General features: G+C 48.6%; 1 protein-coding gene across 5 annotated transcripts in view; it reads right to left on the bottom strand.

The window, feature by feature from the left end:
• SPTBN4 (spectrin beta, non-erythrocytic 4) overlaps positions 1-17,031 on the bottom strand; it is an 80,920-nt gene that overhangs the window by 61,212 nt on the left and 2,677 nt on the right. For 4 of the 5 annotated variants that reach the window (XM_086352575.1, XM_086352573.1, XM_086352572.1 and 1 more), the window contains exons 2-7: positions 16,519-16,705; positions 5,777-5,928; positions 4,461-4,634; positions 3,260-3,351; positions 2,122-2,202; positions 490-605 (exon numbers count right to left, since the gene is read on the bottom strand). In XM_086352575.1, coding sequence (XP_086208701.1) covers positions 490-605; positions 2,122-2,202; positions 3,260-3,351; positions 4,461-4,634; positions 5,777-5,928; positions 16,519-16,705 — 802 coding nt within the window. The remainder of the gene's footprint in view (positions 1-489; positions 606-2,121; positions 2,203-3,259; positions 3,352-4,460; positions 4,635-5,776; positions 5,929-16,518; positions 16,706-17,031) is intronic. The other variant, XM_086352571.1, reaches the window with a different exon arrangement.

Here is a 17,031-nt window from a genome sequence, read left to right as displayed (position 1 = left end):
TGAGTCCCTTCCCTGTTCACCTGAAACTATTACTATCACAGCATTGTTAATTGCCTACACCCCAATACAAAAGTAAAAAGTTTTTTGTTTTTTTTTTAAAGGATAGAGTTGGGGAAGGAGGGTTAAGTTGAACTCAGGAATGGAGATAGGGTTGGGTTTGAGACAGAGATGAACAGGAATTCCCCGGAAGTCCAGTGGTTAGGACTACAGGCTTTCACTGCCAAGGACACAGGTTCAATCCCTGATTGGGGAACTAAGATCCAGCGAGTCCCACAGAGTGGCCAAAAAAAAAGGTAGAGAAGGAGAAAGTAGCAGATATGGAGCCTGGAAGCGGGTAGGATTCTTGATGAGGAAGAGGTGGGGACTGGGAGGGAGTTAAATTTGAAATGATCTTGGGCTTTGGGATGGTGTTACAGTTGAGTGTGGGGGCAGCACTGGATTTGGGAGTCCCCCAGGAGGAAACCCGGGCTGGCGCCGTGCAGGGCTCACCCTCAGGGTCCAGGAGACGTGCCAGCCCCAAGTGCTGCTCAGCCGTGCGGAAGGCTCTCTGCAGATTGTAGTTGGCGTTGGACTTGGTGAGCTTGCTGAAGTCCACGAGATCGGGCCTGGGCAGGGGCACAGAGTGGGCAGGCAGCAGGCAGGCTCCAAAGCCGGTGGGCAAACGGGTGAAAAGACATCCTTGTCTGAGTCCCACCCAGGGCGAGGGCAGGAGGCGCACAACCCGGCCAAGGGGAAAGCCGTGTGTACTGGTGCGTGTCTGCGCACCATGTAGCTGTGGGGCGAGCTCTGCGTGAGGGCGTGTGTAAAGAAAAGTGAAGTCGTTCAGTCGTGTCCAACTCTTTGCAATTCCATAGACTGTAGCCTACCAGGTTCCTTCATCCGTGGAATTTTCCAGGCAAGAGTACTGGAGTAGGTTGCCATTTCCTTCTCCAGGGGCTCTTCCCAACCCAGGGATCGAACCCAGGTCTCCCACATTGCAGGCAGACACTTTCCCATCTGAGCCACCAGGGAAGCTCACATGTACATCTGACAATGACACTCACGTGTCTATGTGGGTGGGTTCTGTATTGCATTGTGTAGCCTTGGAAGTGTGAGGTCCAGAGCCCACCCTCTTGACTCAAACCCCAACCCAGCCTTCTCCTGGCTGTCACTCTGAGTGAGTTATTGTCTTGCCCTGTGCCTCCATTTCCTCCTTTGTAAAAAGGGGAGAAAAATAGGCTCTGCCTATAGGCTCACTGAATATTGAACGACTTATTGGAAAGCAGTTAGAACATTCCGGGTACACTCAGTGACGTTCCCATTGTTAGCAGGACTCCAGTTAGAGCTTGTGGGTTGATGGGCATGTAGGTGGGCTGGGTCTCCCCGTATACATGAGTGTGTACATGTGGGTTCTGGCTTCCTTCACACTGGAAGCGAGTCCCTTCCAGTCTCCAGTTTCCCCTATCTGTCATATGAACAGACCTGTTATTATGGATCACATGCGTGTGTGCTCAGTCGCTTCAGTCGTGTCCGACTCCGCAACCCCATGGACTGTAGCTGGCCGGGCTTCTCTCCATGAGATTCTCCAGGCAAGAGTACTGGAGTGGGTTGCCATGCCCTCCTCCAGGTTATGGATCATGATGTGGGTGTAATTTATCTGGGAACCCTTCCTCAGCCACCTCGGCACCAGACCCTAAAGCAGGAATAGGTGGGTGTGCAGGGAGCCAGAAGGGGGACTTGGGGGCTCACTGCGAGGAAGAACTTTCTGAGAGGAGGAGGCGCTGTGCACACACCAGATTCGACCATCCATAGCAAGTGAGCTGCCCATCCTGGGAACACCCAAGCAGCTGGTCCATGTAGAAGTTGTATATGTGAATGAGTATATGCAGGTGTGCACACATCTATGGGAGGGCATAAAGGTCTCCATGTGTGCACAGGGTCTGTGTGTGTGTGTGTGTGCGCATCTCTGTGTAAATGTGTAAGAGCATGTGTGTGAATGGAAATGCGTATGGAAGCAGAGAGGTGAAGGCAGTGGGCCCTGTGTCCGTGAGTGGCATCTGTACACATCCACGTACGGGGGAGTACCCAAGGGACAGGGTGGGGGTAGGGTGCAGGGCAGAGCTGCCCCAGGCCAGGTGGTACCTGTGCCGGTGAATGAGGGCATTGAAGGCCAAGCCGTCACGCCAGCTGGTGGTGAAATTCTGGATGTTTACCTCGGGGTAACTGGCAGCGTGGAAAGGAGAGACAGAGGCAGAGATGGAGAAAGTCCAGAGGAAGAGGGGGGGAGGAAGAGACAGAGATGGATTGAGGGATGGATAGATAGATGATAAAAGATGAACGATAGAAAAGTAGGTAGTTAGACAGATGGGCAGAGAGACACAGGTGATACACAGGCATATGAGGAAAGAAAGGAAGGACGGAGGGAGCACAGAGATGGAGACAGCATGGGGAGAAGGAGGGGGAGAGAGATTGAGAGGGACAGGAGATGAGCGAGAGAGACAGAGAAGCAGAGGGAAGAAGGAAAAGGGAGGGACAGAGAGAGAGAGACAGACAGAGGTGGGGAAAGGAAGAAGGGAGGAGAGAGAAGGGGGGGGAGGGAGCGATCAGAACAAGGAAAAGCAGATATAAAGGTAAAGACAGACACACGGAAGAACAGATAGCGCTGCAAGACAGACAGGGAGCCCCAGGAGGACGAGAGACAGAGAACGCCCAGTCTCCATCCATGCCTGCCCCTACCTTCTTCCTCCCCAGGCTGCTCTCAAGGGCACCTGAGCTTCAGGCCAGGCCCTTCCCAGCAGGACAGAGAGTTGTGGGACCGGGGGCATGCCCAGCGGTGTCCGTGTGCCCCTCTTCTCAAACCCACTGAAGATACCAGGACCCTGAACTTCCCACCCCAGCCTGAGCCTTGGGTGTGCCCTCCTAGGCTGAGGGGGCTACTTTCAAGGGTGTGGGGTGGGGGGCAGCTCAGGAATCGGGCCCAGGGGTCCCACACAGGTGCACTTGAGGCCTTTAGAGGTGCGGGACCAGGTGGGAGGAGAGAAGGGAGCAGGCTAGGGACAGCTCCCCACCTCCCGGCATTATTCCCCTGAGGAGTCCGAATTCTTCCAGATTGTGATACAGGTTACACTGTGATACGGGATTGGGATACATCAAGGTTGGAAGAGTTTGGTAACTTCAGATGTAACTTTTGACGCTGAGGACTTGAGCCATCCCTTGCACCCCTGTCCCAGAGGGAAGCCCAGAGGTGAGGGCCTGGCTCCCCTGAGGACGAGGGACTTACCCAGCTGTCTTCATCTGACACCACAAGAGCAGCGCGTCCTTGGCTGAGCGTGTCTCTCTGTTGTCCTCAGTCTCAATCTTGATGACTTGAATCTGTGAAGATACAAAATATGGCTGCTGGGGTCTGGAGGGCTTGAGGCTGGGAGACACCCCACCCACATCCTGGGGGGACAGAGGAGATGGGAGAGGCAGCTTCAGGCTCAGGGTGGGGGCACAAGCTCTCTCCCCCTCCCCTTCCCCTATGGCATGTCCACTCCCCCCTACCCTACCTGGCCCCTTCTTCACCTGCCTATGCCCCACCCCAGTCCAGCTCCGGCCTCTTCCTTGGGCTTCCAGCTCCCAATTTTGGTGATGACCCCCAATCCAGAGAGATATTTCTAAGTCTGATGATGCCTTTTCTCTTGATAAAACTCTAATTTCTCCCCATCTCAGACAGAATAAGATCAAATTGTTAATCACAGATCACCTAGGCCCTGCTGACACTTCTGACTCGTCTCCTCCCTGTCTCCCCCTTGCCTCCTAGTCTCTAGTCATACTGGTCTTTCTGTTCCTGCAACAAGCTTAGCTCATTCCCACCCCAGAGACTTTGCATCTGCTGTGCCCTCTGCCTGGAATACTTTTCCCTTTCATCTTCATAATCATTCAGCCACCAGCCTCTCACCAAGCCCTTCTTTGGTCCATATGATCCCTATTACTGCTTTATCATAATCTGTTCTTATCTGTGTGACTCTTTATTTCTTTTTTTCTCTGCTTAGAATTGGTCCTTTTCCCACATATGTCTTGTTTACATATTGATGGGTTTATTTATCATCTGTCTACTGCTGGTCCCCCATGTCTTGCTCCATAAAGACAGAAAATTTGTCTATTTTGTCTCTGAACTGGAGCAAGACTGCCTGGATTCCTATTCCAGCTTCACTACCCAGCTGTGTGACCTTGAGCATATTACTTCACCTCTCTGAGCTTTAGTTTCCTTGTTGGTAAAATGGTATAATGAATAATATCTAATTTATGGGGTTATTGTGCATATTAAATGCCAAGTGCTTAGAACAGAGTAAAATCTACATACATGATGATTATAATGATGATATTATTTCCTGGAGCATATTAGGAATATTTCTGGAATGACTGGATGAGTGGGTGAGGGACAACCTCTTAAGGCCTCCCTCTGGCTGGTGGGCTGGGCTGGGGTCACTTGGGATCACCTGGAAGCGAAGGATGATGGTCCAGACCAGCCCCAAGGTCAGTCGGTGGTTCCCGTCCACGATGTCATGTGAGCCCACGTTCTCCAGGTGCACACGCTGCTCCTTCAGGAACTGCAGGGCCTTGTCTACGTTTTCCAGTGAGTGGATCCTCATGCGACCACGCGTGGGCCTTGGCTAGGGCGGCAGGGTCATTAGGAGAGCCAGGGCCTGGCCAAGAGCACGTGCCCTCCGTCCTACCTCTTTCAAAGAAGGTCATCTACATAACTAGGCCCCTCTACCCCTGGTCCAGGCCACACCCCCTCAGCCTTATCAAAGACCCAGGATCCAGGCCTTCTAAAGAAGCTCTGCGCCACTCATAGCTAGACGCCTTCTAAGACGTGTCCTTTCAGGGCTTATTCTAGTTCCTGGTCCCGCCCCTTCAAGTTAAGCTCCACCTCTAAACTGATAGCCACACCTTTCATCATGAAGCCCCGCCCCCTGTTCATAGTCTTACTCCCGCCCCTTCCATTGGATCTCTGTCCCAGGCCACCACTGTTTTGCCCCTAGTCCCATGACCACACCCCTCACTTCCTCCTCTTCAGATTTGTGCCTAGAGCCACGCCCACTTCTTTCAAGCCCCGCCCCACTCCAGGAGTCTTCTCTTGTTTATGTTGCTGTTCAGTTGCTCTATTCCTTCCAAGGGTGCTCCTGTTCTATACCTTATGCCCCTCATAACTTCCAGAGCTTTAAGCGCTGGTCCTTTCATCAATCTCTAGCTCCATTATAACCCCACCCTTTGCAATGAAGTCCCATCCAAGCCCAGTCCCATCCAAGCCCAGAAATACAACTGCAACAATACAATAAGTGGTATCCATACAAGAGTTCCATTTAATCCCCAGACTCCAGCGAACTCGGCCTCACTTTTCTGATGACAACCACACCCTCAACCATAGACCCCTGCAACAGAGTTCTGCCCCAATTTTATAGCCATGCCTCCTGCTACCGCTTATCCAAGCCAAGCCCTTCTAATAAAGCTCCATCCTTCTCCATTAGCCCCCCACCATCACCACTTCCAATGGAGCCCCACCCAAGCCCAGAGTTCCTCCCCGAAGGACAGCCCTCTCCTTAAACAGAATCCCACCTCTGTTCCAAGTCAGACCCCAGGCTCTTCCCAACTAAGCTCAACCCTGTGCCATGGCCCTGCCCACCTGAATGAGGGGCCTTTAACCCACTCAGTCTTTCTAGTAAGCTCCGTCCATCCATTAGCCTGGCCCTGCAGTAGCCCAGCCCGAGACCCCAGGGTGGCCCCCTGTCCCCAGCCCTTCTGGCCCCCTCACCAGCTGCTCCCCGGACAGCACTTCCAGCAGCCGCGTGAGCACGAAGCCGTCCCTGAGGTCTGTGTAGAGGTCCCCAATGTGGCAGCCGACGCGGGCGAGGTGCGAGTTCACCCACTTGGTGAAGGTTTTCTTCTGCACAGCCTCCCGCTCATCTGAAGGACAGGTCCTGATGAGCCCCTAGCTCCTCCAGGAGCTCCGCCTTCCAGTTTCACCCCAGCCCTCCAAGGCCTGGGCAGTTCTCGCCCAGGCCCAGCTCTCTGCAACTATCAGGTCTTTGCAAGTGCTTCCTCCTATCTGAGACGCCCTCCCCTCACCCTCCTCTGCTGTCCTTTAAAATCTTCCTGAGATATCAGTTCCACAGGAAAACTGTCTTGTATCTTACCCTAGTCAGCTCTGTTCATTCGTTAGTATTTGAGCGCCCACTATGTGCCTGGCACTGTTCTGGGCTCTGAATTCAGTCAGAGCCTTTTCCTGGCAGAGTTCAGTTTAGTGGGGGCACAGATAATAAGCTGGGGCTTCCCCGTGGTTCCACGGTAAAGAATCCGCCTGCCAATGCAGGAGACGCATGTTCGATCCCTGGGTCGAGAAGATCCCTTGGAGGAGGAAATGGCAACCCACTCCAGTATACTTGCCTGGGAAAATCCCATGAACAAAGGCGCCTGGTGGGCTACAGTCCTTGGGGTTGCAAAGAGTCGGACATGACTGAGTGACTAAGCACACAGATAATAGTCTAGGGAGTTATAGAGGGTTAAGGAGGGAGGAGAGGATGAGGGTTGGGTCTCAGGAATATCCCTGGCTGCTGTGGGGAGGGTACATCCGAGAGGGCAAGAATGGCAGCCTGGAGCCCAGGGAGGAGATTGGGGAAAGGACTCAGGAGAGACAGGAAGAGGCTGGACCAGGCAGACATTGAGGGGATGGGAGAGGGGGGCATCTTGAAGTTATTTAAAGATGAAAAAGTAAGGGTTAGCCACTGACAGGCTGTGGCGGAATGAAGAGGAAGGAATATGCTAGACTGCATGTTCCCTGCGGGCAGGAGCCACATCTTCCCCTCTGTAGCAGCTGGATTGCCAGGTTTCCCTCATCCCTGGGGTAAGGAGTGGGCTTGGGATGACTTAAAGGGGAGGTGCAAGGTAGGGAGGAGGTGTGAAACTTCTCCTCGCTGCTTACCAAGAAATTGTTTGGGACCTCTCTTCCTGTCATTTCTTTTTTAAATAACAGTTTTAGTATGAGCTATAATTCCCATACTATAGAATTTGTCCTTCTAAGTTGTAAATTCAGTGGTTTTTAGCATATTCACAGAGTTATACGTAGGCTGCTGTCTATGGAGTTGCACAGAGTCGGACACGACTGAAGTGACTTAGCAGCAGCAGCAGCAGAGTTATACGACCATCACCTCTATCTAATATTGGAACACTTTTACCACCCCAGAAAAGAAACCCCATACCTGTTAACAGTCACTTCCCATTCCACCTTTTCCTAACCCTAGGCAACCATTCATCCATTTTCGGACTCTAAGGATTTTCCTACTCTGGATACTTCACATAAATGGGATCGTGCGGCCTTTTGTGTCCGACTTCTTTCACTCGGCATAATGTTTTCAAGATTCATCCATGTTGTGGTATGTAGCAGTTTTTTATTCCTTTTTACAGCTAAGTAATATTCCATGCATGCTAAGGTGGGTGCTAAGTCACTCAGTTGTGTCCCATTCTGTGTGACCCTATGGACTGTAGCTCCCCAGGCTCCTCTGTCCATGGAGATTCTTCAGGCAACAATCCTGGAGTGGGTTGCCTTGCCTTCCTTCAGCTGATCTTCCCGACCCAGGGATCGAACCCATGTCTCTTATGTCTCCTGCATTGGCAGGTGAGTTCTTTACCACTAGCACCACCTAGGAAGCCCCAGTGATCCATTGTATGGATATACCATATACTACCTGGTCAGGGAACTAGATCCCACATAACTAAGACCAAGCTCAGCCAAATAAATAATAGATAAAATTTAAAAATAAATGTTTTTTGAATATACAGAAACAACCCAGTGAATCCAAATGGAATAACTTGTTTGCTTAAATGTGAGTTGTGTGCTTTTGGATGGGATGGGGGACCTGTGTGAACACATGATCAATGATCACACATAAGGAAGTAATAATGGGGAATAATGTAAATAGAGTGTTTGCTTATCCTGCCTCTGACAGCCAACACCCAGAGCAGATTGCAGTTCATGCTGAGGCCCGAGTGGAACTTGAGTGCATCCCCTGAGAGGGGCAGAATGAGGGTGACTGGATTCAGCTCTGCCTTTACTAATGACAGGCTATGTTGGGAAAAGCCCAAAGCCCATCCCTCCTCTTTGGGCCTCTGTTTTCCCATTTCCAAAATAAGGGGTTTAGACTAGGTCAGGGTTACTTCAGTGGGCTCTGGGGGACCCTGGGTGTTTGGGAATGCATGCTTGGAAAACAAGGACTCGGGAGAACAGTTTTTAATTTTGTAACTTCATTTCTGTGATCTGCAAAGAAAATTAGTAGTAACACATCCTGGATGGACTTCCTTGGTAGTCCAATGGAGGCGACACGGGTTCGATCCTTGGTCTGAGAAGTTTCCACATGCTGCAGGGCACCTAAGCCCACGAGCTGCCACTAGGGAAGCCCCCTCTCCTAGGGCCTGTACTGCGCAATAAGAGAGGCCATTGCAGTGAGAAGCCTGTGCACCAAAGTAGCCTCTGCTCACCGCAACTAGAGAAAGCCTGAACTCAGCAACTAAGACGCAGCAGTGCAGCCAATAAATAAATACTCTTTTAAAGATGAAGAAACACATCCTGGACTGTCTAGATGGTGACTTTATAGAGAAATATGCAGTGAGATTTGGGAGTCTGTGATTACAGTCTCGTTAGCATGGAGCTGGGATCCAGAACTGAAATGCTCACCAGGGCCAGGCACAAGGGAGAATGAGGCCCTGGTAAAAGGGAGCAGCAGCCACACAGCCCCACATGACTGGAGCCTCACAGGAGTGAAGGCCCGGTGCTGCCGTACCACGTGATAGCCCATGAGGTGCCAAAAATCTGGAGACAAGAATCTCCCTATTTTTAAATGCTGGCAACTGATTTACGTTTTTATAAAACACAGGGGGTTGAAACCAAATGTGTCCTAGAGTGCCAGTTCTGGCCTAAGTTGACATTGAATGTTGACTGTGCCTGAGTGCGTGTGGCTACCTCGCTGGGTGCCTTCCATCTGCCCTTCTGGCGCCACCTCCTCTCTGGTGCACCTGCTGTGAGCCCAGGGAGGCTGGCCAGGGTGGACCATGGGAATGGGCTCTTGGGCCATTAGAGGTTGGGTTTGGCTAGCAGGAGATGAGGGGAGAGAGAAACGGCTGAGGGATTCATTTCCTCCCCAGGGTTTCCTAGTGGTAAAGAACCCGCCTGCCAGTGCAGGAGACATAAGAGACACTGGTTCGATCCCTGAATCAGGAAGATCCCCTGGAGAAGGGCATGGCTTCTGCGGTAGCTCAGAGGGTAAAGAATCTACCTGCAATGCAGGAGACATGGGTTTGATCCCCAGGTCGAGAAGATCCCCTGGAGGAGGAAATGGCAACCCACTCTGGTATTCTTGCCTGGGAAATCCTATGGACAGAGGAGCCTGGTGGGCTACAGTCCATGGAGTTGCAAAGAGTTGGACATGACTGAGCAATGACAAACACTTTCACTTTCTCTGCTTGACCAGGCTTCCCCCAGGGCCTGCTGGCACTCCCTACAGCCCCTACTCCTGCTGGGGACGCCTCGCTCCCCTCTCAGCGCTCCCTGCCCTGTCCCAGTCCCTGGGGTCTCCACACATCTATAAACAGTCCCTTCATTAAATTCTCCTTTTTGAGGAGCCCATCAGCTTCCTCCTGGTCCTCTAGCTGCCACACACATCTTTGGGTTGTCAAGACTCTAAGTCAAATTACAATTGTTCTTTGTCTGCCATTGTGTTCATACTATTTTGCCATTTATATATTCTTTCCCACTGTGGTAGTCACCAATTACAAGTGAAATACAAGCCTGGGACTTCCCTGACAGTCCCGTGGTTAAGACTCTGCACTTCCAATGCAGGGGACGAGGGTTCCATCCCTGGTCAGGGAACTAGGTCCCACATGCTGTGCAGTGTGGCCAAAAGAAAAATTTTTAAGTGACATGCATTTCCTTAGAATAAGATTTTAATTTTTTCACATATTTAATACATCAAGATTTTCATAGAGCAGGGACTAATCTATACTGGTTTCCAAGAAAGGATAGAGACAATATGTAAATGATACATTGGATATTAGTCTGGGGAAAGTGAGGAAGTTGGTGATACCAGGTATTGATGGAAATGTGGGAATATCATAACCTTCATGCCAGCTGGTGGGGCAGCCATTGTGTTAGTCACTCAGTCATGTCCGACTCTTTGGGAGCCCATAGGCTGTCACCCACCAGGCTCCTCGGTCCATGAAATTCTCCAGGCAACAATACTAGAGTGGGTAGCCATTCTCTTCTCTAGGGGAATTTTCCAGACCCAGCAATCAAACCTAGGTCTCCTGCATTGCAGGCAGCTTCTTTACCATCTCAGCCACCAGGGAAGCCCACTCTGAAGACAATCTGAGTCAAATTAGATTAGTGCATTCCCTCTGTGAGCCAACAATTCTTTTCCTACGTATATGTCAAGGCTATGGTTTTTCCTGTGGTCATGTATGGATGTGAGAGTTGGACTGTGAAAAAGGCTGAGCGCCGAAGAATTGATGCTCTTGAACTGTGGTGTTGGAGAAGACTCTTGAGAGTCCCTTGCAAGGGACTGCAAGGAGATCCAACCAGTCCATTCTGAAGGGGATCAGCCCTGGGATTTCTTTGGAAGGAATGATGCTAAAGCTGAAACTCCAGTACTTTGGCCACGTCATGCAAAGAGTTGACTCATTGGAAAAGACTCTGATGCTAGGAGGGATTGGGGGCAGGAGGAAAAGGGGATGACAGAGGATGAGATGGCTGGACGGCATCACTGACTCGATGGATGTGAGTCTGGGTGAACTCCGGGAGTTGGTAATGGACAGGGGGGCCTGGTGTGCTGCGATTCATGGGGTCGCAAAGAGTCAGACACGACTGAGCTACTGATCTGATCTGATCTGATATGTCCTATAAACGTTCCCACGTGGGTTGTTTGTTTTTTTTTAATGTTTATTATTTGTTTATTTGGCGTCACCAGGTCTTAGTTGCAGCATGTGGGATCTAGTTTCCTGACCAGGGACTGAACCCAGGTCCCCTGCATTGGGAGGGCAGGGTGTCAGCCACTGGACCACCAGGGAAGTCCCTCCACACTGGTTTATAAGGAGCACACGTGATGATGCCTCAGCGCAGTGCTGTTTGCTGGGAGGGGCAGGGACAGGTTGAGGGCTGGAGAGAGCCTGGTTGTCCATCACTGGGAAAGTGGAGCATGGCGAATACACACCATCAACTCCAGGCAGCAGTTAGACTAGAGGCACACAGAGCCACATGGATGAGTCTTGAGGCTCTAAGCCACAGCGCTGAATGAGAACATAATGCCAAAAATGCAATCGAGACTATGATAAAACATGCATTGATTAGCCATACCTTTATGTACAAACCCACACATATAGGACTCCCAGATTTACAACAAAGTGAAATGGCAGTTCAGTAGGGAAAGGAAAGTCTCTTCAATAAGTGGAGCTGAGTCAACTGGACATTCATGGGGTGGGGGCGGGGGGGCAGGGAGGGGGAGAAAAGAACTTTGACCCACACTGTATACAATAATAAATACGCTAAATACCATTTGGCTTATAAACCTAAATGTGAAATGAATGCAATAATGCTTTCAGAGGAAAACATCAAAGAATATCTCCATGACCTTGGTGCAGGAAGTTTCTTACACAAGACACAGAGTGTGAGCCATATAGGAAATCATGATTAAATAATTATCAAATTAAACTACCTTTAAATTAAGAAACACTGTTCATCAAAAGGCAGCATTAAGGGCTTCCCTGGTGGCTCAGTGGTACAGAATCCACCTGCCAATACAGGAGACATGGGCTTGACCCCTGATGTGGGGAGATCCCACGTGCTGTGGAGCAACTAAGCGCCACAACTACTGAGCCCACACGCGCCAGAGTCCAGGCTCCACAATAAGAGAAGCCATTGCAATGAGAAGCCCGAGCACCGCAAGGAAGAGTAGCCCCTGTCTGCCACAGCTAGAGAGCCCTCGAAGCAACGAAGACCCAGCACAACCAAAAATAATAAATACAATTATTTTTTTAAAGGCAACATTAAGAGAATGAAAAGACAAGCCACATAGTGGGAGAAAATATTCAGAACACATATATCAGACAAAGGATTTGTACCCAAACTATATAAGAATACCCACAAAACAGAAAAAACCAGGAAGGGATTTCTGTGGCTGTCAAGTGGTTAGGACTCTGTGCTTTGAATGGAGAGTGTGAGGGTTTGATCCCTGGTTGGGGAATTAAGCTTCCATACACTGCCTGCAGTGCAGCCAAAAAAAAAAAAAAAAGCAAAAAAATTAATAAGAAAGTAGACAAAAGACTTGAATGGGCACTTCACAGGAGCATATCCAAAGAGAAAATCTTTGAAGAGGCGCTCCACTTCATTAGTTGGTTTTAGTCACCAGGGAAATGCAAATTAAAACCACAATAGAATGCACACCCATCAGAATGGTTAAAATTACAAAGACTGAGCACACCAAGGGTTGGCTGTACAGCAACTGAATCTTTCATACACTGCTGGTGCGAATGTGAAATGATCCAAACCAGAAGCTTCTTCTAAAGTTTAGATATACACATACCAAATGACACAACAATTTCACTCCTGGGTGGGTATAAGCTGTCAGAAATGGGTGCCTGTATCCTACACAGTTTAGAGCAGCAATAACCTGTAATAGCTTGTGATACCACTAGCTACTAGTTTATAATCTTCTGGTTTGTGATAGTCCCAAAGTAGAAGCAACTCAAATGCTCATCAACAGATGAACGGATCCTAAGCTATGCCATAATCACATTGTGGAATACTATACAGCAATGAAAAGGAAGAGCCTACAAGTACAGGTAGACATGGATGAATCTCATGAGCCGAGTGCTGAGTGAATCAAACCAAACACAGAAGGGTACCCACTACATGGTCCTATTTGTATTCAGTTCAAGTGCCAGCAAACTGAATGTACACTGTTAGAAGCTAAGACAGTGTTTACACCTAGGATGATATAGAGGCAGCCTGAGGGGGGCTTCTCTGGGGCTGTCAGAGTCTGTGTCCCAATCTAGTTATAAGGGGGTACTCATTGTGGAAGTGCTGCCCATACAATATATTTGCCTTTCTCTGTGCATGTGATATTTTAATAAAGAGTTTAAAAATATGGATGCATGCACAGGAATTAGCAATGCATGTTGCAATTATCCACATGCAGAGAAAAAGATTTGCATTAAAACAATCAGAATGATCGCCTGTAAGAGAGAAGGCATTGATGTGAGATTTGGGAATACAAGAGAATAAAAGAGTAGATCAAGAGAATAGGGACCTCTGGGCCTTCCCTGGCAATCCTGTGGCTAAGACTCTGAGCTCCCAATGCAGGGGGCCCCAGTTCGATCCCTGGTCAGGGAACTAGATCCCACACGTTGCAACTAGGAGTTCAAATGCCACAACTAAAAGACCCTGCATCCTGCAACTAAGACCCGAAGCAGACAAATAAATACATAAATTTTTTTTTAAGAGAGACAAAGAATGGGACCTCATACAGACACATGAGACCAACGAACCACAAATTCTGTAAGCACAGGATCCAGACAGTTTTTTAAATAAATTCATGCAAAAACATTTACAGAGGACTCTGCTCAAAGATTTAGCTTTAGTTTGAATAAAGAAAACCATGAGAGAAGTGGGCAAAGGGATGCAAAAGAAAATGCACGGTAGCTGTCTATGTCATAATGATATTTTGCACAGTAGGAGAGCAGCATCTTGATGTCATTGTTAAGCTGAAGTTACTGGTTTTGTGGTTTGAGTCTCAATCCAACTTATGTGTTTTAGTTGCAGAACAAGCATAAGAGATATAAACAGAGCTGTGTGCTTTTGTACATTTAAGAAAACCATAGTTCAATGAGAATAGTTATATGTGGAATCTAAAATATGACACAAATGAAACAGAAACAGAGAATGTGGGGGTGGAAATTGGGAGTTGGGATTAGCAGATGCAAACCATTATAAATATATAGAATGGATAAAAAACAGGCCCTACTGGATAGCACAAGGAGCTATATTCAATATCCTGTAATAAACCATAATGGAAAAGAAAAAAGACAACAGAAAACCACAGTGGTAATAATTTAAGTAGACACAGGAAGTGTATGAGAAAGCTTTTTTCCTTAAAGGGGGTCCCTACATTTCTCTGGACTAGATGCTATCTGAAGTGTCTGGGGCTGGTGTTCTCGAATCAGTGGTTCTTAAAGTTGTAGAGTCCTTGATCCTCACATTGCCACATCCCACCTCTGCATAAAATCTCCCCATAGTCCCAGGTGCCCTCAGACTCTTCAGAATGGCCAACAAGGCCCCTCAGGATCTGGCTGCCACTGCCTCCTCTCCCATCATCATTTACTCACCACCTCACTCCAGCCACTCTCAACTTCTGGAGGTCTTCCCTATGCTGTTCCCTCCCTCTGGAATATTCTTCCAGTCTCTTCCCCAGCATTCACTCCTGTTCATCCTCTGGAGCTCAGCTTAGCCATCTTCTCCTCCATGAAGCACTCTGATCCTCTCTCCTGAATCAGGCCCCTCATCTGGGCTCCTACAGCTCTGAGCTTCCCCATCTGGCCTCTGCCCGTGCCTCCCCCATCTCGGCTCTGATCCCTGTGGTTCATCACAGCCAGGCTAGATTTAACTTTCCCACTGGACTGGATCTAACTTTCCCACTGGACTGGGAGCCCTGGAGAAGCAGGACCTGGGCTGCCTCAGTCACCACTATGTCCCTCCTATTGTCCAAGCACAGAGCACAGGAGCACAGCACAGGCACTGCCTAAATATTTTGTGAATGAAATAATAAATTCTAGAATTCTAAGTGGATACATTCCCAAGGTTTTAAATCTAAGAGTGTAAAAATACATTTTTGGGACGTCCCTGGTAGTCCTGTGGTTAAGACTCTGCACTTCCAATATGGGGGGTGTGGGTTCGATCCCTGGTCAGAGACCTAAGATCCCACATGCTGTGTGGTACAACCAAAAAAAATGAAAAAATAAAATACAGTTTTAAGTTTTCATGAGTATATGTTTATACCCTTCTAGGTGTCGAAACCAGAGGAAGCCAGCAATCCACGGGTTGAATCTGGTTCAGACTGTGTGCACTTATTTACAGTTTCTTTTTTTAATTGGGAAACGGCAGATACACATCAGAGCTAGCAGCTCTGGGCCCACATTTCCTTGGGTTTAGAGCTGGTGACCAGCTGACCAGAGCACCCAGTTGACCACAGCCCCCAGGCCACTCACTTGTGTATGTCACCTGCTTCCCCAGAGGCCCATGAGTTTAACGAGATGCTCAACATCTTATAAAGTTCCAAGAATCTCAGTATTGAAGATCCCACGATTGTCAAATACTGAGTTACTAACATTCTGAGATTCTGAGGGAACTGATACTGACTTTGGGATTTTAAGATTTCACGACTCTGACAATATATATTTTATGTGTATAACATGCCACATTTCTGAGATATTAACATTCCAAGGGTCAACGTGCTAAGGGTCTAATGTTTTAAAGGCTTACGATTATGGAATTGTGTGTCTGAGAAGGGTCTTTGCTCATAAAACTTTAGTATTGATGATTAAACACTTCTGAGATTCTAAAACTTCATGAATACAAAGTCCAAAGGATCAAGAACTTAAAGTTCCAAAGGTCTAAGGTCCTAAGATTTTATACAGTTCTCTGGTCTTTGCTTATATTGTCCTAAAACATCAAAGTAGTGTGACCAACCATTCTAGTTGTCCCAAGACTGAGGGTTTCAGTGCAAAAAAACATGAAGGTGTGGTCATTCTGCTCAGCATCCACATTTCTAATCTGAAATCCTAAAGCTTTAGGATTATAAAGTCCTAAGGACCTATGTATATTAGAGTCTAGATTTCTGAGGCTTTAAGATTCTAAGACCCAACAATTAAAATGTTTAAGATTGGTGATTACAAAGTTCTGTTTACAAGAGTCTCCATTTCTAAAGGTCTTTGATTCAAAGAATCTCTGAGTATGACATTCCATGGTCCTAAAATGCTAGATGTCAGCATTTGGGGATTCTAAGGAAGCACACTTAGAAAGTCCCACGTTTCTGGGATTGTACATTTCTAAGGTTCTATGAGAGATTTCCCAGGTGGCTCAGTGGTAAGAATCCGCCTGCCAATGTAGGAGACCCGGGTCCAATCCCTGGGTCAGGAAGACCCCCTGGAGAAGGAAATGGCAACCCACTTTAGCATTTTTGCCTGAAGAATCCCACGGACAGAGGAGCCTGGTGGGCTAACAATCCATGGGGTCACAAAGGAGTTGGACATGCTTAGCAACTAAACAACAATACTGATAGAGAACAATTTTCCATTATCATGGAAAGTTCTATTAGAGAGTGCTGGTCTAAAGACTCAAGTTCCAAGTGTCTGTAACCCTCTTCCCATCCTCCAGGTCATCAAGGTATACAGACACCACCCCAGCAGTGCCTTCCCTTCCTTCTCTTCCAACCCCAACCCCAGCCATCTTCCAGGTACCTGCCAAGGCCTTGATCCGGGAGCACTCAAAGAGTGAGGCTGCTGCAGTGGAGGCGGCTGGTTGCTCCCGCTCCCAGCCCCGATCGGGACTGTCCCAGCGGGCTGAAAGGTTGTTATTATTGGGGGCTGGTAGCCCCTCCATGTTGTCCACTTCCCCTGGTACCTGCGCCATTGGGGGAGATGAGGCCTGGGGATGAGGAGAGGCAGGTTAGGGATAGGGGCTGAGTTCAGAAGTCCCACTTCTTTTTTAAAAATTTATTTATTTGGCTGAGCCAGGTCTTAGTTGCAGCATGCAGGATCTTCAATCTTCATTGTGGCAAGCAAGATATTTACTTGTGGCACATGGGCTCTGTCTCTTTCCCTGACCAGGGATTGAACCCAAGCCCCCTGCATAGGGAGCGTGGAGTCTCAGCCACTGGACCACCAGTAAAGTCTAGAGATCCCACCTCTAACAGGGACTGACTGTGAGTTCTGTCCCCTCTCTCACCTTCAGTTTCTCTGTCTTTAGAAGGG

The sequence above is a fragment of the Bos grunniens genome, chromosome 18 (genome assembly GCF_055505025.1).
Source record: "Bos grunniens cultivar Pamir isolate PY7600 chromosome 18, Bosgru_T2T1.0, whole genome shotgun sequence".
Lineage (NCBI taxonomy): Eukaryota > Metazoa > Chordata > Mammalia > Artiodactyla > Bovidae > Bos > Bos grunniens.
This window is presented reverse-complemented; position numbering and strand designations above follow the sequence as displayed.